The sequence below is a fragment of the Coloeus monedula genome, assembly GCF_965178545.1.
Source record: "Coloeus monedula genome assembly, chromosome: 1".
Lineage (NCBI taxonomy): Eukaryota > Metazoa > Chordata > Aves > Passeriformes > Corvidae > Coloeus > Coloeus monedula.
The window spans coordinates 64721797-64744201 of record NC_138781.1 but is presented as its reverse complement, the minus strand read 5'-3'; the positions used below and the strand labels follow the sequence as shown (position 1 = coordinate 64744201).

The window sequence follows — 22405 nt, the reverse complement described above, 5'->3', positions numbered from 1 at the left end:
TTGTCAGTAACAATGCATCCAGCTTGGTCAGCATACCAGGGCAGGAAGAAAAGAGACCTCTGATAAAACCAGGGGGAGTCTCAGACAGACATCCTGAGAACCAGCTCAAACCAGTCTCAAAGGCCAGGGGTACAAAAGAGCATGGGCAGGGGAGAAAGGTGAAAAGTTCAGGACGAGGAAGACCTCCTGACTTCATCAAAAAGACCCTCGGAGACCCCTACCAAAAACACCAAACAACACTGCGCAAGCGCAACGCGGATGTAAATGACTTTTGGGTTCATTATAATACGAAACGAGGTTGGGCGGGGCTAGGTGATGAATATGTATAGGCGTGTTGCAAAACTTAATGAATATGGAACTTGTAACCCTATAAATACCGAGCTGAATGCAGCTGTCGGCCCACATGATTTTGGAGGACCGATCCTTCGTGCGTTCCAGCGCTGGAATAAAACATACCTACTTCACTACTTCTTTAGTAGTGGAGTTCTTTCCGCTCTTCAATATCAATACATATTCAGTGCAAAGTGACATCATCTTATTTCCAACACTTCCGTTGTCTTAGTAGCCAGAAAAACAGACAAGCAAAGGAAAACAAATAGATCAACCCAGCAGCTTTTTCCTTGTTATTGAAGAGTGTGAAATGTCAGCTGTGTAAGACTTACTGCACATTCATAAAATACAAATTTCTGGCAGATATCCTTTAGATGCTTCCCTAGTTTTTGCATTCCAACATGCAAAATAAGCTGCCATTAATTGTCAGCAGTGGTGTGCACTGGTTTCCTGCCTTCCTGAGGTATTTTCTGTGCTGTCTGGTGTTCCCAAATATTAAGTATCTCTGACATCCAAGAGATTAAATTAGTGTAGTGTGGGAAGAGATGAGATAGAATTGGGTTGCAGGCTGTGGGACGCACCTGCAGAGGCACATGGCAGCACAAAGCAGCACATGGTGGCGCACAGAGGTTTGTCTCCACCAGACCCTGGGGGGAGGAGGTGTCACTTGGCAGACCCCTACGGAGAGGAGCCTGCCGGGAGCTGACAGACAGGTGAGCAGTGAATGATCATCCCATAGAAGGACATTTAGGAAGTGTGTTGCTGATGTGGTAACACGGGATGGGTCACATAGTGAGAATTGCCATGTAAGGAAATACTGTGCCTTGGAAGAATGTATAAAACCAGCTCGTTTCTTTCAATAAATGATTCAGATTCCCTGCTGGTCTGGGTCTGTGTCTCGGTCACTCACAGTGTCACACATACTGCCACTTGCTAAGATTAACCAAAACTACAGCTAAAATACTCCATTTAGAGTAGATTTCAGCTTTTTATCAAGTATGAATGTGGCCAGCATTTGCACACAGACATCGTTACCCTGAAACTGAAAACCTCTTGACAGTGAACCGTGCCATAAATCAAATCCCTCCTGATGGGAGAGAATTTTCTAAAAGTCCTTGCAAGGAGTTTCAAGGATAAACCAAGACTTTTCCTTGAGTTTCAATGCTGCCGGATAGTTGTTTATTAAGTCTTATCAGAGGAACAGAGCCACTAGCGTGACCCAGGTACAGCACAGAGCACAGAAAGAGGAGTGAAATCTCTAATTATCAAGATTTACACAGCCTTTTAAAGGTAATTTAACCAATGGTTACTAAAAACATATATTATTTTCACTTTCCTACCAATTATTCAGTAACACGGGCAGGAACTGCGGAATTCTCTATCCAATCATTCCAAACTACTTTTACTGCAGAACATGGAGTAGTAGAAGAAGGAGAAGGTTTAGAGAACAACAACAATCCTCCATTTTGATTTTTTTTTACTCTTATCTATTTACTACAAAGAGAAGCCCAAAACCTCTAAATTTTTCACCCTGTGACAATCTTACATAGTAGTCTATCACCTAATTCACACCACTGTATTTTCTAGTTCTCGTCTGACCGTTGGTAATTTTTTCCAAGGTTGGAGGCTAAAACAGTGTTGTTCAGGGGGGTAAGAACCCTTAAAAACAGGCAGAGAAATCCTCTCGGCACTCTGGGTTCCTACATCTCCCCCTCCTGTTTGAACGAAAAACACTTCCTTGACAGCTTTGTCCATGGCTCTTCTAGCACAGTGAAGTACACAAGGCACAAATACTATAAGAATTACAATAGTTAAAACATACAAACCTGTCTTCAAAATTTTTCTCCATAAAGGTGTAAGGTCAAGCCAATTGAACAAATCGTTCAACAATGATCCGCTTTCTTCTCCAAGTTTAGCTATTCCATCCTCTAATTGCCGTATACTTTCATGGATGGATTTCGAATGATCTGACAAATTCATACAGCACATACCTTAAAATTCTTCACATCCATGTCCTTGCACTAATAGAAGATAATCAATTGCTGCTCTGTTTTGCAGAGTCGCTTGTCTCACACTCTGAACATCAGTTAACATATCGCTCAGTGCGAGAGAGACAGCACGAGAGTTCTTACTTAGCCAACAGCCCAATTCATCCAATTGTCTTAAGGCTGCTCCTGCAGCAGCACCAGGTAAAAGGAGAGCTGCAGAAAAACTTTGTCCAAAATTCCAAGCTGCAAATTTGTCATTACAATCAGATTTATATTGCTCAACAAATCTTTTTTTCCTACTCTTATGTTCTTTTATCATTTTTGCATTAGGTGTTAGCAAAGAAAGCTTTCCAAAGCTGCATGGACCGCCCTTAACATTTGAGGGAATTGCAGGCCAAATTCTGTCCCCACAAATGAGAAACATCCCTCGTGGCAATTGCAATGGATCCTGGTTGAACGATATGCTCATCTTTACTGTTGAATTGCACCAAGATGTTGCATTTCTATATATTTCGTAATTTGGAGTGACATCTGTTATCTTGTCTTTATTTTGTTTCAACCCTGGAGAACTGAATACTACACAAAACTCCATCTTTATTGAACCAAGAATTTCCAATTCCTGAGGTTCGTAAGGAGCCTCCGGAAGGAATTTGGTCCAAACATCCCAACTTTCCACTGGATTTGAACCAAATCGTGAAAGTTTTAGATTAGCATGTTTGGAAGGTGGCCATTTGTCTGCTGGTAGACCAACCAAACGTTGAAAATGGTTTCTTTGGCCTTGAGTGAGTTAGACAGATGGTATCTAAGCCTGATGCATTGGCCAGAGTCTCCCAGACATTTTCTTTTGGTTGTTTTACGCGGAAAACTGCGTTGCTTAAGGCAATCAGTGAGATGATAAGGCACAAGTGTAATACCTGATTGGGCTTCATTCTCAACAGCTTTATCCCACATAGGAATCTCTGATCTGTAACACAGCTTCTACCACACCCTTACATACAAAATTTACACCATTAACTTTCCCACTTTTTACATAAGACTCAGTCCACAGTTCTTGTACAGAAAGACAACTGATGTCTGTGGCATCGACAATAGCGTTGACACTGATTCACGTCTGCGTGCTCGCCTCCTTGTTCCCGAAGTCGATTCCTGCTTGTTTCTGGACTTGAAAAGGTTTCACGTTTTTTGCTGGAATCCACTTCAGTCGTGCACCTGTTAAGACACAAGCATACCCTTTGCACTAGGTTATTAGTTGAATGGACTTTCAGTTTTCCCTGTCTCTGGATTTCTGATCTAAACCAAAGGGTTTGCCTTTAACTTTGCCTATATGGTGTTGGAAAATGTCTAATTATAAGCAAATTTGATTCTGAAAAAAACCTGGTTTTAAAAAATTTAAAACATACAGTGCTTTATTCAAGTGTATTTGAGGCATAGCCTCTGCCTCCCCCCCTATTTTTTTTTAACCAAAAGGGGATTTTAGAGTTTGGCGTGTTCTTTCAATAATTGTTTACCCTGTAGGAGAATGAGGAATACCGAAGGAGTGATGTGCACCCTGACTCATTAAGAATTAATGTAGCTCTTTTGCTATATAAGCTAGACTATTGTTTGTTTTTATCTTTTAAAGTATACCTAATGATGCAAATGCTTGCAGAAGAATGCTGACATGCATGTTTCACTGTTTCTCCTGTGTGCAAGGAAGCAAAAACCGCATTGGAAAATGTATCCACTGGCAGATGGATATTTTTATATTTTCCAAAAAATGAGCATTTGGCATTTGCCACTCTGTCAAGAGCCTTTTGAGCCTCAGGAGTAAGTGTCCTGGGAGACATGATGTCACAGTCTCCTCTTAGCAAGTCAAAACCTGAAGCAAGTCCATCATCGGTGTTCTCCAAAATTGTCCTGTTTCAATTTATTGTTCCTAAGAGCTCCTGTAGATCCTGCAGATTGTTGAAGCAGGTTCTAAGCACTGTATCTTGCGCAGTGATTCGGTACTCTTGTATCCTCTGCAGACTCAGGGCAAAATCTTTAGATGTATCCAAATTTTCTACACCTGAAGCATGGCCTTCTTGAGAGTTCTGCTGCCACTACTTCTGAAGTTACTTCGTTGTAGATCTGAACGAAGCGCTGCTACTTGCTCTTTAAGAAGTTTTCCAAGTTCTTGTCCAAAAGCATTTGCTTGGGCTGCTGCAACATGTTGAGGTGTGCCCACCTTACTGCAAGCTTCTATCATTTCAGCTATGGTCGCTTGACCAGGTATAGCACTGATTATACATTTGCACTCTGCATTAGCGTTTGCAAAAGCAAGACTTTGTAGCAGATATGGTTTTGCCACTTCATCACTGACTTGTCTGTCCAAGGCTTGCTTTAGACGATCGACGAATGAGGTAAAAGTTTCAGCAAGACCTTGCTTTATTTCTGTGTAAACGCCTTCTGGGGTTCCAGCTGGTGGAATTTGTAAGATTGCTTTTTGCGCTGCTTCTTTGATATCTGTAAGCACATTTCGAGGCAAAACCACTGCCTGATCTTCTGGTCTAGCATGAGGTCCATCACCAGCCAATTGCTCCATTGTGAGAGCTGCATGTGGTCCTCCTGCATATTTTTCTCTCCGCTCACGAAGTGCTTTTCTCCATCTTGCATCCCATAGCAGAAGTTGTGCATCTGTAAAAATTGTCGAGAAAATACTTCTACAGTCAAAAGGTACCAAGTCATAATTGTTAAATGTGCCTCTCAAAAGTTGTTTGAAGTATGGACTTCCCAGTCCATCATTCTTTACTGCATCCATTAAATCTTTGGTAACTTGATGATCCATAGGTTGCCATACAGGAGGATTTTTATTTTGTCTGGTATACATAACTTGCATTACAATACTATCTGTTTTGGCCATATTAAAATCTCTGTCTTTGAGTCCTTTTTTCCTAATACTTGACCAGTCTGTTGTAACAGATGTATCTCTTGAAACATGTCTGTCAGGTGAAACCATGTCCATACCAGCATTTCGTGAACTTGCAGCTTGATTGGACTGCAAGGATGCAGGTTCTTCTTCACCGAAGAATCCATGCATTCTATCTTCTTCTCCTCCTCCTGGATGAGGACTAGGGGAGGGTATTTGCGGCTGTGCACTGTAAGGTAATAAACGAGGAGTGGCTGAACCTGCCATCGCAGGTGGCTTTGATCTGGACACTGGAGGAGAGGGTACAGTGGATCTGGACAGGGTACTGCCACCATGCGGGATGGGTGAGGGGTGGGGACCCAGTGCTGCAACCTCTTGAGGTATATGATCTCCTGCACATTCTCTCAGTCGGAAGGAAAGATGACGAATAAAGTCATCTGAAAGCTGAAAGCAACCATGGAGAAATGAGGGATCAGATGCCTGTTGTTGTGGAATTCAAAGCTTTGAAGAAGGCATATGAGAAGTTGGAGTTGTACTGCTTGTTGTAAAAAAATAAGGTGAAGCTTGAGAAGATATAGGAATGCCTTCTGAAGTTGTGATGGTCACCATATCCTCCCCACTGAGGTCCTGAATAGGCACTTGAGGATGAAAAAGTCCCATAAAATCAGCTGAACGTCCCTGAGAAGTTCGAGAAGAATGTGCATGAAGTGGAATGTCTCGCTCCGAGACTTCACTTTTAATAGGAATAATACGTGCTTGGTCCTGTTGTGATGGACCATGTGACAGTATACAGCTGAGAAAGTTCGCTGCCTCTTCTGGAGATAAAATCGGGTTTTTTTTGGTTGAAATCATATGGGAGATGTGGTTCAACATCGTGCGATTGTTGTAGTAATTCTCTGAGTGGCGTTGTCGGAGGGATGAGAGGTGGCAAATGCGATAGTGACACGGTAGTTGCTGAAATGCCTCGGCTGTGTGTCCTCGGCCGTGGCTGCGGTGCAGACGGGGTCTGTGTTGACGCAGAGCTGGTATGAGGTGTAGCTGCTGAAAGCTTGTACGATGGAGCTGCCGCAGCCGCTGGCATTGCAGCGCTGGCTGGAGGCGCTGTGCGTACCGGCGGTGCCGGTGTAGCAGCCGAGGCGTCCGTGCCCGGCGGCCGCGCGGCGCCACCGGCCAGGACCGGGGGCGGGGCGGGGCTGGTCCGGGACGCGCCGGGGCCGGGCAGCAGGGGCGGGGCGGGGGCCGGGCAGCGGTGGCGGGGCGGGGCTGGTCCGGGAAGCGCCGGGGCCGGGGCCGGGGCCGGGGCCGGGCAGCAGGGGCGGGGCGGGGGCCGGGCAGCGGTGGTGGGGCGGGGCTGGTCCGGGAAGCGCCGGGGCCGGGGCCGGGGCCGGGCAGCGGGGGCGGGGCTTGGCCGAAGCCGGGGGCGGGGCTGAGGCCCCGGCCAGGGCTGGGGGCGGGGCCAGGAGCGGCTCGAGCCGCGAGCGGCGTTGCCGGGGTAACCGCGGTGTCCGAGGGCGGGGGGGGCTGTGCCGCGCCGCAGGCGTGGAAGCGAGGGCTCCCGAACGCGGAAGTACAGCTGGGCCGGCAGCGGCGGGAGTGGTGACGTCAGCAGCAGGCGCCGCCGCCGCGGCGGGCCGTTCAAAGGCGGGAGCGGCCGCGAGCCCGCGTCGCGTGGGCAGAGCGGGAGGGACACATGGAAGCTCCGGGAGCGCCCCTGGCCGCGTGCATGGTTCATCTGACGGGAGGACCCCGGGTTCGCGAGGTACGGAACTGCCCCTGACTTGCGCCGGAACGGGTGGCTCGGGCGAGATGGAAACTACGCCCTCCGTGCGGTGCCTGCAGGGACTCAGAACCGCTTGTGCCAAGAGCCTCGGGGCCTTTCGCACGAACAGCGCGTTCTCCGCCCGTCTCTGAGGGTGGGGAGGGTTCGAGCGGGGTTTTAAAGTCTCCCGCTGCTTTTACGGGTGTCAGCGAAGTCTCCGCGGGAGTTTTAAACATCTCCTCTTCGTCAGAAGCAGGAGGTGCCAGCTCTAGAAGCGTTTCATAAATTACTCTAGCTGGTGGTATTAATTTCTGAGCCGTTTCATCTCTTAGACTGGCGTAATGATATAGAATAGAATTAATATTCTCCCAAAAAGATGGTGAATACAAATCTCCAATTACTGCATCAGAAAACTCTCTTTTAGTCCAGGACAGCAAACAACTTATTTCTTTTTTAGATGCTGGTAAGGGATGGTTACGAACTAGGCTTTCAAAATTATGTATTATATTTGCCTCCACTCGGGACAGAACTGCACCCATAGTTTGTTATTTGGTCTAGTTTTGGACAGCTTACCGTCTTTTTGGTAGATGTTGCTGGCTCGTGAAATGCCAGTCCGAGTTCCGTCCAGCAGTCCACAGGTCTTCCTCCCCCCTGTGCACCGAGGTTCGGAGATCCTGGAGTTTCAAGGCCGACCCCGGGGTTTTCTTTTCTTCTGTTTCTGGTCGCGCGCTGCTGTCCAAAACGTTCTGGGTTGCTTTGCTCAGATGAGGCCGAACACGGGGCACCAAATGACACTGAACCGTGCCATAAATCAAATCCCTCCTGATGGGAGAGAATTTTCTAAAAGTCCTTGCAAGGAGTTTCAAGGATAAACCAAGACTTTTCCTTGACTTTCAATGCTGCCGGATAGTTGTTTATTAAGTCTTATCAGAGGAACAGAGCCACTAGCATGACCCAGGTACAGCACAGAGCACAGAAAAGCAGGAGTGGAGTCTCTCTATCAAGATTTACATGGCCTTTCAAAGATATTTTAACCAAAAGTTACTAAAAACGTACACTATTTTCACTTTCCTACCAATTATTCAGTAACACGGGCAGGAACTGCGGAATTCTCTATCCAATCATTCCAAACTACTTTTACTGCAGAACATGGAGTAGTAGAAGAAGGAGAAGGTTTAGAGAACAACAACAATCCTCCGTTTTGATTTTTTTTATCTATTTACTACAAAGAGAAGCCCAAAACCTCTAAATTTTTCACCCTGTGACAATCTTACATAGTAGTCTATCACCTAATTCACACCACTATATTTTCTAATTCCTGTCTGATTGTTGGTAATTTTTTCCAAGGTTGGAGGTTAAAACTGTTGTTCAGGGGGGTAAGAACCCTTAAAAACAGGCAGAGAAATATTCTCGGCACTCTGGGTTCCTACACCTCTAATGGCTTCAGTCTACATATCATTGTTGTCCATAATTCCTGAGGAACTTTTTCATTGAATTACTTCCTTGTGAGGTCATTCATCTTTATGCAAGGTGTGAGTAACCATCCTTCTGATTTTGTGCATGTCAATCCTCTTTGAACAAAGGCTCATCTATGTATATTAATGTATGTATGCACACACAAAACATACAAATGCACAGGTTGTGGTGCAGGAAAGGACAGTTAAAAATATTCTAATAAAATAATTGATTTAATCATATAAAAGTTATTTATGATTACAAGTAGGAAATTGTAAAATACAAGGTATAGCAATATTAGGAGTGCTGTGTTTAAAACATGCAACCATAGAAATGTAACCAAGAAGTTACTGGATTTTTTATATTTTGTTCAAGAAGCTATGGAGACCATCATGCACACCAGTTATGCTGCTCAGAAACCCCCTACACTTCCCATCTTAATTTGAATTTCAAGGATTCCAATCAGTAGAGCTCAGTAGAGATGACCAATGATTGTCTTAGGGTAGAAATATTAATGAAGTTATATAACTAGCAAAACCAATTATTGCAGAGGTTAAATTTAAGCAGAGCAGACGTATTATGCATAGTATGTAAAATAACTTATGTAACAATGACTTGGCAGAAAAAGTATATAAAATTGATGGATTTTGTTTACTAAGTGGAACACGTTTGGAGGAGTAATCCCACGTGTCCTCTGCACTGAAATAAAGAAGCGTCTCCTTATTCACATCAAATTGGTGTTGGATAAGTTTCTTTCATCCTGTTTGGTGACCCTCTTGTCTTCAAAACTCAGACCGGTGTTTGGATTTGTGTCTTCCTCTTGGAGCAGCCACACTGCATGGATCATTTCATTAATCACTTCCTTTTTTATTTCCCCACTAAGGACTAATGACTACTCTAAGTACATTCTGATAACATGTCCTGCTGCAGGATTTGGACATGGCCTTTGCCTCCAGGCCGATTTAGACTTCAGCCGAACCAGCCAAAGGAAGCATATCCCCGGCAGGGATATCCTTTTGCGCATGAAACCTGCAGTTTAAAAAGAATATATGATAGTGGGAGCTGGTATACTGCTAATGAAACTTCTACATCTCAACTACCCAGGTTGTCTCTATCTTAAATACAGAACTAGGGCAAGCAAATTTTATTACAAGATGTTTGCTGGGGACAAAATTGTACTTCACTTGGGGAAAAAAACCCGAATTTTAGAAGGAAAATCATCAGGAAGTGGCCGAATGCGGCAGGGAAAATCGCAGCCACAGTAAGGTGTGCTCACTTTATGAGCACTGCTGGAGCTGGGATTTTAAGAACACTTGTGTCTTTGGGAGGAGTTATCCATTTAATTGGATTTTCAGTTCGGACCTACCTCATTAGAGGAGCGCAGGTGAGCTTCAAGGGGTTCTTGGTTTTTTTTCCCATTCTCACAAATCGTCACATACAAAATCCAGTTAATGTCAGTAGGGTTAAGACAGGCTGGGTAAGAAGGTGGAGAGAAGGATCATGTCTTTGTGCATATATAAAACAATGACGATGAGCTTCCAGGGCACCCACTGAGTTATCTCAGATAGTTTAGAAATACAGACGCGGGTCACAGGACCCGCTACTCCGCCACCGGCTCCGCCCGCAGCCGGCGCGGCCCAGACCCGCCCTTCTTCCGCCGCCGCTGCGGCCGCGCTGCTCCCAAGCTGCGCCGGGGCTCCCCGTCACGGCGCCGGGCTCCTCCTCCCTCGCCGCGGCTGCGCGCCGGGAGCGGTGCCGGGCCGAGGGGCCGAGCGGGGTCGATGCTGCGCGGGGCCGCGCTGCTCCCCCGCGCCCTGGGCGGCGGCTGCTGCTGCTGCGCGGCCCGCGGCTGGGCGGGCGCGGCGGGCGCAGGGTCCCGCCCGCGGGCCGGCCCGGGGCTGCCGCCGGGCCGCGCCTGGGACTGGCCCGCGGCGGTGCCGGCGGGCGCCCGCGGGCTGCGCTGGGCGGGTGAGCGGCGCGGCCGCGCTGCGTCGAGTCGGGCTCCGGGAGAGCCGGGCGGGGGCAGCTGCGCTGGGAGCGGCGCCGGGCTGGGCCGGGCCGGGAGGTGTCGGGTTCCTCGGGGCCTTGTCGTGACCGACGCTGCCTGGCGCGTGTGCCGGTGCCTGAGAGCGGGGCTCCGCGCCGCTCAAGGCCAAGGCCGGTGTGCTGCAAGTAGAGCTGTGTTCTCTTCCCGCAGGTAAATTTTACCAACATGCCCCCACTGAGACCTCCCAAGCCACCCTAGCCAGCGTGTCTCCTGTTTTTGCAGTGGTAAGTACCTGCAGGCATTTTCACCAGCGAGGGCAGCTGGTGCAAGATGATGGTGCTTTCCCCCGGCTTTTTTTCTTTTTGTTTTTTTTGGGTTTTTTTTGTTTGGTTTGGTTTTGAGTGGGGGGGGGAGGTTGTTTGTTTGGGTTTTTGTTTGTTTGGGGGGTTGTTTGCTTTCTTGGGTTTTTTTTTTTTGGGGGGGGGGGGCGTTCCTTAAATCTTAAGGCATCATAAAAGCGGATGGATTTGTGTCTCGGAGAACATCCCTAGTTCTAAATCGTTGGTTTGAGGTACTCTGATATGAGGACCAGTTACAGTATGTAGCGTTGATGGAGATGCTTTTCTAAGGCCCAGCATCTGCTGGAAGTTCTCTGGCTGTAATTGTGAAGGCAGGTCAACTCTTGGAAGTGCTGCAATCAGAAGTTCCTTCTTAGTTTGCTAAGGCTTACTAATACCTTTTAGGAATATTAGTCCTGTGTCTTGGTAGCTGCACTTCTAAGCAAACATAGAATTCGGTGAAAAACAAGCTCTCTCTATGCTGTCTTGTTAAAGGAGACTGAAAGCTGTTTGCGAGCTGCTTGGTTTGCACATCCTCATTTTCCTTTAAATATATATATCTAGTGAAAAATCACATTATTAGTGCCAGTGAAGGAAGGTGAGGTCTCCTTGTTGATAACGAAAAGCAGTCATTCTGCAACAAGGTGCCATGTAACCTCCACTGCAGCTCTACTGGAATGCACGCTTAGGTAGGCTTAATTCACTGAAAGTCAGTTTAAAAGGCAGTAATGTAGGATTAAGCTACATTGTTTATGAGCCAAACAATACACTTTATCATTAATCCAGACATGTCAGTCTTTCCACGAAAATAATTTAACTAGGAAATACAGGTGTTAAATGAATAATATGATTGACAGTTATGAAGACAAGAAGTATTTGGGTGCAGGCTACGAGCTAAATAGCATGTCTCTGCAGTACTTGACGTGGGCACAAGGCCTGACGCACAATCCATGGAACTCTTTACTTTTTAAGTTTTATTTGTAGATTTTTCAGAGTGTTCCAGAGCAAATAGCTGAATTTTTAATCACAGATATAAGATGCCTTGCTGGTCTCCTCTCCAAGAGATCCAGTAATAGGATGTGTGGGAATAGCTCAAAGCTGTGCCAGGGGAGGTTTAGACTGGACATTAGGAAGCAATTCTTTACCAAGGAGGTAGTCAGACTGTGGAACAGGCTTTCCAGAGAGGTGGTCGATGTCCCAAGCCTGTCAGCGTTTGGAGCATTTGGACAGCATCCTTAGTACCAGGCTTTAACTTTTGGTCAGCCCTGAAGTGGTCAAGCAGCTGGACTCTGATCTCTGATTGTAGGTCTTTTCCAACAGAAATATTTGTCTGTTCTAAGTCTGATCCTCTGTAAATCACCTTAACAAGGTTTGTGTAGGAGCATGGTCACGCAGATGACACTGGTCACAAACAGTGAAATGTGGCCATTTCGTGCAATTATTTTGTTTAATGGGGATGAAGTGTGAATAGAGGGCATAAAAAGGTGCTTTCTCTTCATAATGTGTTTTCCATTTGGGTCCTAGGGAAGTGCCAATAATTTTAGAAATTGATTTATTGTTTTATAGTGGTTCTGTGAAAAAAATTTTTTTTTTCCATTTTTCCAGATGAAGTTCGACAAAGAGGGAAATACTACCTATTTTGGTAAGTTTTCATTGTAGTTTTGTGTGGGCTTTGTTTGACTTTTTCCTTGTCCAATACAGAAAAGCCCAATTGGAAATCTACGTGGCTTAAAAAATCATGTTTTGGATACTTCACTGTGTTTATTTGGGATGTTGCAACATCTCCTCTGTTTTGCTGCCTTCCATTGGGCCTTTATTGTTACAGTTTTTTTATATTTTTAAGCAATATTTTGAACATAATGTATTGCCATCTCTCACAGGAATGTAATTTTTGCTTTGCCTTTTTTCTTTTTGACCAGCATGCTACTTTCCCTGCCTCGTCTGTTAGTGTAGGATTACATGTGCTTTCTCAAAGGAGTCACTTGTTTCTCATGTGAAGTTAATTGTCATTGCCAACTTTTTCACTTACATCTAGAATTTTTCATTCAAGATACAGTCTTTTAAACTTTGTAGAAAATAACTCAGATTGAGGAGTCAATGGGAAGAAAACCTTTAGAGATAGCACAGCTGGGTTTTTTTGTTGTGAGACTTGGTAACACTCTAAGATGTGATTTCAGAACATGTATGCTTGTCCTCTAAATGTCTTCATCTAAAAATATTTTCATCATAGAAAAGAAGAAAACAGAATTGTACCAGGAGTTGGGTCTTCAAGCTCGAGATCTAAGATTTCAACATGTGATGAGCATTGCAACCAGGAACAACAGGATCATCATGAGAATGGAGGTAATGGTTTCTCTGTAGCTGAGTATAAACCTCTCTCATCCTTGCACTTTGATTTTCTTGCACAGTTCTAACAGCAGCTTTCTGTGACATGCAGTCCAGCAGTAAATGTGTCTTTGGAGCTCTGCCTAGCAATCAGAGTGCAAGTTCACCAACTGTACACATTAGTGACCATTTTCCTGGTTGAGCACAAGAGAAACATTGCTAACATTGTCACAGAAGTAAAGGCTTGTGAGGAGCCTCTGCTCAATCCCTGGCACAGTGCTGTGTGAGCCTCTTTGCAGTTAGCATGAGATTTTGTTATTTTCCCACCTGAAATGACATTTGAAGATTGGTTTTATCAAAGCCCAAATCATCAAATGGGCAACAGAGTTATGAGAAATCTTGAGCGATTTTTTTTTTTCAGACTCCTTACATGTACTGTCTTTTTCAGTTCTTGAAGGCTGTCATAACACCAGAGTTTCTTCTGATACTAGATTATCGGAATTTAAGTCTGGAACACTGGCTCCTCAATGAACTAGCATCTCAGCTGGCTGGGGAAGGTCAACTAGTCACATATTCCCTGCCCTTTGAATTCCGAGCCATAGAAGCAATCCTGCAGTACTGGGTGAGCTATCTCATTTTTTTTCAAAATGTTTGGGAAGTTCTTGCTACATAGTAAAGGGCATTTACATGCACATACTTTTAAATGTATTCTGCACTTTCTCTCTTTTTGTTTTGACTCTTGTTGCTTTAGTTTCTTACAGTGTTGTGTGTATGTGTGTTTTCATTCCCTTTCCAGTAAAGTGCTTTTGGATATGATGGCTTCACCATCATTTGGATAATTAAAAAACAAGTCCGAATTATTTTCTAGAGACATGTTGTAGCTGAAATGAAAATCACACAGAAGTGCTGAGGTTTCGGCCTCGTGACCAGGAGTCAGATAAATTTCTAGCTATCATAAGAAATCTGTGCTTGCTAATTCTAATATAACGTTTCTAGACAATAGTGTTTTAGTTTTATCAGCCTTATTGGTGTGGTTGTCACTGGGTTTCAGTTCACTTTTTATTAAATACTGTGTTTTGCACTGGCTTGATGTTTATGTGGTATCCATATAGAAGTATTTCCCAGGCACTGGAAAGCAGGTTATATTAACTACCTATTGCTGTGAATTCTCTGTTGAGAGACAGGAGTCAGTTGCCCAAATCATTCTAAATGAATTATTTTAATTCTTATGAAGGATCATGTTGTTATCTAGATCAGCAAACTGCAGGGAAGACTTAACACTTTGCAGCCTCAGATCCTTGAGACACTGGAAGCTCTAGTGGACCCCAAGCTTTTATCTGTGGATAGGAGTAAACTACACATTCTCCTGCAAAATGGCAAGAGGTAACTAAGCTGTGAAGAGACTAGAAAATGATCACAGAAAATGGCATGCATTAAAGTGTTGAAAAATGGTATTTGATATTAATTTCCTAGATTACTGTAATGCTGGGTTGTGCCTCTTACTTGGAAATGTAAAAATCGGTGTATGAGTTACCTAGTGATATGGGGAAAAAGGAAGATAAATTCTGAATAGTCAGAAATACTGTTGTGCTTCTTAAATAGCATCTGACAGAACAAAATAATACCTAAGAGAATCAAGCAGTGTGGAAATGTTCCCCTTAATGTACATCTATGTAAATCTGTGCTTGAGGTTACTAATACAGTGCTCCCTTCATGTATTGGCCTCTCTGATACAGCAGTGCAAACATGCGCTTGCTACATGCTCAAAGAGTGCTTGTTTTTCTGGCTTTCTGTATAAATACATCCAGAAACACTTCTGGATGCCTTTTAGTATGTGTCTGTACCTCCCTGGTCCCCAGTCAGATCACTGCCACAGCTAAGTGTGTGGCTTGCAGAGCATGTTTTGAAGGAGCTCTTACAACCCCTCAAGGAAGTCTTCCCCGGCCACTCCATCTGGCAAGGATGCTGGCTCGCAAACTCATGTAGAGATGACCTTTAGGTGCTGGTGCCACTGGGGATTACTTGACCTTTTGCCTGTTCTTCCTTCAGCTTGTCAGAACTGGAAACAGATGTTAAAGTTTTCAAAGAAACAATTTTGGAGATCTTAGATGAAGAAGAAGTAATAGAAGAACTCTGTCTGTCTAAATGGACTGATCCACAAGTATTGTATGTATATTTTGAAACCACATACATTTTTTTAACAGTGTATTTTGTTTGAGGAGAACTTGAACACTAAACTGGATGCTTACTGCTAAAAAGCAGAAAGAAAAAGTCTTTCTAATTTTTTTTAAGCCCTAATGCTTGCTGCTTCAGAAACCATAGTAGTTGCCATTTTGGAGAGGAACTCCATTGTTACACAGTTACAAATAGTTCTTGACATAACAGGCTGGCTCATCTACCGTGTGATGAAGTGGGAGTGGGATGGCAGGAAAGCAAAGTGTTATTTTTCAATATAAATCAACACATTCTGGGAGCATTTTCCTCAGTTTCACCAAAATAAAAACCAGAGGCAGGTTTTAAAGCTTGTCTTTAATAGGTCAGACACCATACTTCCTTTACTAGAAGTGTTCTGAACACTTTGCTCCTAGCTTTTGCTTACCAGCAGTACCTGAAGGAAAGAGGCCCTCGAGCAATCTTGTGCACCTGAAGAAAGGCATTCCAGGAGATGTACGTGCAGAAACAATCCTATTACACTCTGGGGTTCTGGTGAAAGACAGCACACAGCAACAGCAGCACTGGTCACCTTAATAAAAACTAAAAAACTGAGGGATAATATATACAATTTCCAAATATGTTTTGGGCTGAATTGTATTTGAAGCTTGGGCATAGAGGTGTGTTTTATGTATAAGAAGATAACAGAAGCTACCTCCCAGGGTACTTTGTGAAGTTGCTGAATAATACTTTTGCCTAACTGCATTGCATGTACATATTAGTACTGTTCACACAGTAGTGTGGGTTTGAAGTCTTGCCCTGCAGACCTTCATCTAAATGTGCAGCAGAAACTCAGTGTTCCAGAAGTGGGACATGGTTTGCATTTCTAATGCATCTTCTGGAGCAGTATCGGAGGTAGCTCTGAATTCCAGCTGCTCCTGAGCCAGCAGCTGGTCTTTTTCCTGGTTTTGCTCACAGCCTTCCTTTAGACTTAATACAGTCTGTTGGCAAAGCCTTTGTTGTCTCATGGTAGACAGTGTGTAGGGGACATCTAGGAAAGATCCCAATGTCACCTTATGCTCGTGTCAAGAGAAACCCACAGGCATCCCTTCTTTCAGACACTGTTGCAGTGGGGTAGATGTTGTGTGTAGTGGGAGGTTGTGTGAAGAGTGCTGGAACTGTGCTGCTGGATGCAGTGAGGCAGTCTGTGCATGAGGCACACCGGGAAACACCAGCCATGACAACACATTTGTGTTAACACATGGCAGGCAGGCTGGCCACGTGTGATCAGCTCTTTTTTGCTCCAGGACTGATGCAACTGATACGTGGTACTTGATGAACTCGGGAAGCCTGAAAGGATGTGGAGGAACCCAGTGAGGCAGATAGGTACCATCAGAGATCTTAGCAGCAGAACGGTGAGCTTAGCTTAGAAAGATGAGGCAGACCTCTTAACTTCGTGAGGAAACGTCAGAATGTGGAAGACTCATGAGGCAAATGGAAGCTAGTTAATGAAAGCACATCCAGTGGCAGTTACTTTCATGTCTTTGTGGCTGTCTTTATTTTGTATATCCCCAGAGGAGCTATGTAAACGTAAAGATAGTCATCAAATATGACCTTCAGCTGAATCTGTAATACAGCAGATAGTGCTCTAAGGCTTTCAAGTTTGCAGCTCATCTCCATGCAGTGAAAACCTTAAGGTCTGGAGGGCTTTCAAATCAGGTTGGCTAACACAGAGTTTCTGCCCCAGAAGAGAGAAACTAGGTGCTCTATTAAAGGTCCTCAGGGAGCTTACATGAGTTGGTTTGTAAGACAGACAGCTTATTTTCTTGGAAAACCATTTTACAGAGGTTCTTTTAGCAGTCAGTAATGCCAGGAGAAGATTCATTAAAAATAGCAGTCTCTAGAGAAATGAGATCATACCACAAAACAAAAAATTATGAACAATCTTCCAGGCTTTGCTGCTTAGTATCCAAGCTCTTGTGGACCTCAGGTGCCTCAGGTTTCATCTACACAATGCCAGAAATGTGTGTTTCAGAGGAAGGCTGCTGTGCCAGCAGTAGCACTATGAAGTAAGATCAAAGTCTCTCAGATAGACTTCACTTAGAGGAGCATCTTTCAATAGATGGTCTCTCTTTGGCTGCTTCATGATCCCAAAATGCTTTTCAGTAATTGCTGTGTATAGCTCCAATGCTTTATGACTAAACCATTTTAATATACACCTAAACCATCTCCATCACTGTGTAATTGTTTGTGTGTTGATTTTCGGTTATGTTTTATTCTTGGGTGTTTTTGACTGCACTGTTACCAGCTCTCACCACTTGAGGGCACCAAAAAGTTAGGCATCTCCAGTCAAAATATTTAGCATTTTATAAAAACTAATAATATATAATATCAAATTTCTATAACTTTTTAACTTTGTAATATCTGAAAAACTTAAGATTTGTGGAGTTGTGCATCCTTTGAGCACATCAAATGTTACCTGCTCTACTTAAAATAATTGACTGCGTATGCTGAGGTGCTGATAAATATAAAAATATTTCTTTTATTTTATGCTATTGGAACGGATGGAAGTTCCTCACCAAAAAGACTGGATTTTGTGGTGTAGTGTCTAACAGCACTCTTGTTCCCCACAACTCTTCTGTGCCTTAATACATCAGTAATATCCTTCTATACAATATGTAGCTAACCAGGAAAATACAAATTGTTGCTCACAGTGAGGAGAGTACGTCTGGGATTGACCATGCAGAGGAAATGGAGCTGCTGTTGGAGAATTATTACAGACAAGCAGAAGATCTTTTAAATGAAGCTCGTGAACTCAGAGTACTGATTGATGACTCAGAAAGCATCATCTTCATCAACCTGGACAGGTTAGCTACCATCCATTAGATTATCAAAAGCTGAGTGGAATTTAGACTTTCACAACCTAGACTTTCTCAAATCTGCCTACAACAAAAGTTGGAGAATTCTTAGTGAGGGTTGAATGGACTTGTAGTCACAGCTGCATTGCGCTTTTCTTATCATGAACTGGATAAAGCAAAGCAAGAAGATAGCCTAATTAGTATGTGTGATTCGTATGTACCTCTGAAGCTAGGTGTCAGACTTCCCTGGCAGAGAAACCCAGCTTCTAGCTCCTTCTGGGGAGCTGCTCAATACAGGAAATGTCTGCAAATTTAGAGGCATATTGAAATTCTGTTCAGAAAAGATTGCTAGCCAGAGTCTGGCTAGGCTACTCAGGTTTTCAGTACAAGTTAAATTATTACTCTGTAGAGTGATACAGAAATTATAACTTGGGAGCAAGTTTTCTCTTTTTCTCTGTATGCTATATTTTTCACTTTTAATCAGATTTCTTAACTGAAAAAGAATTGTAGCTTGCATTTGCAAGAACATTCTACTCTCTCTTTGAGGCTGGCGTTTAATATGTTTTCTCCTCTACACTGAGGAGTTACCTGTAGAAGCAATTAATGGATGCTGCATTAGGAAACCACAAAAATCTTTTTTGTGAAAGACTTGAATATGGAATTCACCCAAACAGGCTCAAGTTTATAGTCTGCAGCATTTAACAACTATTTTTTTGTAAAATGGATTAATTTGCAAGGTAACAATAACTTTTCATCCATTGTGAATATGGACATAGAAATTTCAGCCAGGTGGTGGTGAGAGGACACAAATTTAAGCAGAAATTTACTGTTACTCTGTGTATACACACCTCTGAGAAGTGAGCAATGCTGGAAAGTCTGATGATGATGATTAAGCAGAACCTGCTGCCTTTAGAGGTGTCCTGATGTAGCAATGTCAAAATGATAGTCTCTTTGTACTGTTACTTCATGATCTTTGTCACAGGCTTACCTAATTGCAGCATGTCTTTCTCTCTTTCACTATTTGGTTTTAGTGCTTGCTATATGGAATTTAAGAATTTAGGCAGCAAATAAATTTTTGGGTTCCCCTTACAGATGTTTCTCCCTTCTTTAGCCACCGTAATGTGATGATGAGGCTGAACTTGCAGCTGACCATGGGGACTTTCTCTGTCTCTCTCTTTGGACTCATAGGAGTTGCATTTGGTATGAACTTGGAGTCATCTCTTGAAGAGGTAAGGAACGAGTGCTGCATTTATCATAAAATATGGGTCCTGCTCTTATAGCACATTTTATATTTGGTACAACCTCATTCTTTCCATAGACAAAGCTCCAGTGATTTATGTGTTCATACAGTCACTTCTTTTTTAAGCAAGTTACTGTATGGCAAACTGCACAGTGTTGCAGCCTTTTTTCTGTGTTAACGACCTTGGAAAAGAAATGGGAAGACAAATTTTTGGTTGTATAAGTAGTTGACTATAAAGTAGTAATAAAGTTTCTTTAATGATTATCTATTCTGACAAGAGCAGCTTTGTCTTCCAGATACAAGGGTATCTGGCAAGCAGCCAGGCTATTTCCAGCACATCAGAGGAAGTACTCTACTATCAGTAATTGTTTATAGCTAAACTGGGGAGGAAGGGGTACAGACTGGGGGGGGTCCAACTTCCAAAATTGCACATGCCACCTTTAAAACAAACAAACAAAGCAAAGACTTCTTCCTTTTCAACTCCATTAAATATAAGGGTTGAATTTTCAAATTTCCCAGTGAAGGAAAGAAAACTGCATGGAACAGTAACAGAATGCAGTACAGTGGTCCTAAATAAAATGCTTTGCTATGAAACAGCCCTTTTGCCAAGGGAGGGCTTGGCTGTTGATGGTAGAGAGTTTACTGCTTCCTTCCATAAAGGAAGAAAACACCAGTGGGGAGTGAGAGATTATCTTTGGGTAATCCCTTTTCTGGAGTGATAGTTGGATGACTAATGGGAGTGTTCTGTCAGTAGGACCCCAGGATATTTTGGCTGGTGACAGGGATTATGTTTCTGGGAAGTGGTCTGATCTGGCGGCGCTTACTTTCCTTCCTTGGGCGGCACCTAGAGCCTCCGCTACCTCCTCACGTACGTATGGCTGGCCAGGGCTCCTGCCTCACCCTCTGCATGTACAGTCCATTCCTAAGGCAGAAAGTAAGATAGATTAGAGGGGTAAGCCACAAAGCACAGCAGAATTCAGCTCAGGCTCTGCTCCTTGACAGAGAAGGTGCCCCCTAGCTGGATTAAATAAGGTGGGGAGCCCCAGCACTGGCCAGAAGTGAAGCTGCAGGCTGTTTCATGAGATGTGTAATATTTACTTTCACCTGGAAGCCCAAGGAAAGCTGAGGCTAATGGTAGAAGCAACCCTCGTCCTCCCACCCACATACTAACTCTGGATCTGTAGTCCCTGTCTTGTAAAAGAGTAAGCAGAGCTAAGTGAGGGCAGGCCCTAGCTGTAACATCTCTCTGGAGAATGATGCCATGGTTGTGATGTCCTGACTCTGAGTGCGAAGTTTGTTACAGTTTCTCACGTGCATACCAGTTCTCTCTGTTGTTGATGGCCGAGCTGTAAGGAAGATTTCCAAAGAGGCCATTCAGATGAGCATGTATGGGTCATTTTCCCTATTGACTACCCTTTCCTGGACTTGTGGAACTGTATTGTCTACCTCAGCTCTGCACTGTGGTATTTATAGCAGAGGTATCAGTAGAGTCAAAAGTTAAGTTGCTACAAGTGACAAAGGGAGGCTCAGATAAACTCCTGTTCTTCCCTCCCCTCTTTTGCTACTAAGAGGCAGATGGAAGTAGTTCGATGGGGATTGTTGACTATGGCTACAATTAGCTAGAATATCCTGAAGTGTAGCTCAAAAACCAAGTCCAGCACATACTGACTGGCTTGGAGAAAGATACTGGAGGAGGGATACTAGGGAGGGAGATGGCAAAGACACTGTTCTGAAAACAAGGGGAGAAAAATCAAGGTTCAGGCCTCTGTGTGGCTTTATTTCCTTTTGCCACATGTAGAGCAGTTTCTCATGTAATCACAGGCTATTCTGTTTCTTGCCTAGGTTCCTGCAGTTTTGAAAAAATCCCAACCAGCAGCTGGAAGAGTGGAGATAAAGACCAGCCTTAAAGGAGAAACATTTGGGCTGAGCAGAGGCACATTAACAAACCAGTAGGAACAGCAGGAATGAAGAGATTGGTGTTGTTACAGGGTGGACTTTGAACACACCTTGTATTTGTTCTCCCTTACTGAAAACTGCAAGAATTTCTACACTTGCTAATTTCGATAATATTTTGTGCCAAAAACCTTCAATGATATTTTTAATGCTCATGCACAAAAGGAGAGAAACACAAGGGAAAATAACAAAATGCTTTCTACAGCAGTTTCACCTCCACCCCATGTATGTGCCTTTAGTTTTTTGTATCACATACATGTACTTACTTTTTGGGCATTCTGGTTTTAAATGTTTCTGTCAAATACTGCTTTGCTTAATAGCCCTTCTTACAGAGAAAAGAATTTTTGGCTTAAAGGAGGACAGCAGTCAGCATTGATCAATAATTCTGGTTCTGAGCTGCAGATTTAGGAATCTGAGTTCAAACATCAAAGAAAAATCCACCCCAGGAGTGGCTTCTTGAATGGATTTTTAAGGCCCTATTTAATTGCAGAGAACAGGTTTTCCAAAGCAAAAAGCATACCTGCATCTCATGTGAAGCGTGACTTCCAGACTGGGAGCAGTGAGAAACAATGAGCAATAAAAGACTTTGAAATGTAGCTGCTAATCTTGTATATTCCTTAACAATTAATTCAGGCCCAAAACAGGCAGTTCTAGGAACAGGGCATGTGGGCCTATGGATAATGGCCACTTGCATTTTCCATCTGACACTGTTTCAACACACATTGGTACAGCTGCAGATCAACAACTTGTGTGGTCATTATTCAAATTCTGGTAAAAATCAAGAGATGGGTTGTTGGTTTTTCTTAAGCTGGGCTCTGCTTTCTCTCTTCCCTCCAGGACAAAGCATGGACTAGCCTGCACCACAATAAGTAGCCAGGTTAGTTAAGGGTATGGAAGGCTGAGGTCCTGTGATAGGCTGAAAGAAGGAGTAAAAGCCTTATGCCAACTATTTCTATTTTTTCTTAGGACTTCTCTTTAAGGGTGTAGTTCTCCACTGCTTTCTCTCAGGTTGTAGAGGGAACATGAAATATGTCTACATCAGGTTACATGCTGTCCATTTCTTCTTTGGGATTTTTTTAATCTAACACAGTGAGCAGCTCCTTAGGTGACACCACATAAATAATTGTACTGGTA

At 43.6% G+C, this 22405-nt stretch overlaps 2 protein-coding genes across 3 annotated transcripts; one reads left to right on the top strand and one right to left on the bottom strand.

Moving 5' to 3' along the window:
* Nucleotides 1-1769: 1769 nt before the first annotated feature.
* LOC309582265 (uncharacterized protein) lies at nucleotides 1770-10061 on the bottom strand. 2 transcript variants are annotated; one of them, XM_082297312.1, is made up of 3 exons: nucleotides 9786-10061; nucleotides 7538-7786; nucleotides 1770-3527 (listed from the first exon to the last, which is right to left on the bottom strand). In XM_082297312.1, exons 1-3 carry the CDS (start codon nucleotides 9836-9838, stop codon nucleotides 3356-3358), a joined length of 474 nt encoding a protein of 157 aa, XP_082153438.1. In that variant the 5' UTR covers nucleotides 9839-10061; the 3' UTR covers nucleotides 1770-3355. The 2 variants fall into 2 exon arrangements, 1 of the variants encoding a protein (XP_082153438.1); XR_014227095.1 differs by lacking the exons at nucleotides 1770-3527; nucleotides 7538-7786 and adding an exon at nucleotides 7950-9448.
* Nucleotides 10062-10200: 139 nt separating this feature from the next.
* Nucleotides 10201-21867, top strand: MRS2 (magnesium transporter MRS2; the record flags this gene model as incomplete). Its single annotated transcript, XM_082291188.1, has 11 exons — nucleotides 10201-10387; nucleotides 10617-10690; nucleotides 12350-12386; nucleotides 12975-13087; nucleotides 13518-13691; nucleotides 14322-14452; nucleotides 15119-15235; nucleotides 17935-18087; nucleotides 19190-19307; nucleotides 20073-20186; nucleotides 21161-21867. 11 exons carry the CDS (start codon nucleotides 10201-10203, stop codon nucleotides 21269-21271), a joined length of 1329 nt encoding a protein of 442 aa, XP_082147314.1. The 3' UTR covers nucleotides 21272-21867.
* Between the last annotated feature and the right edge of the window lie 538 nt (nucleotides 21868-22405).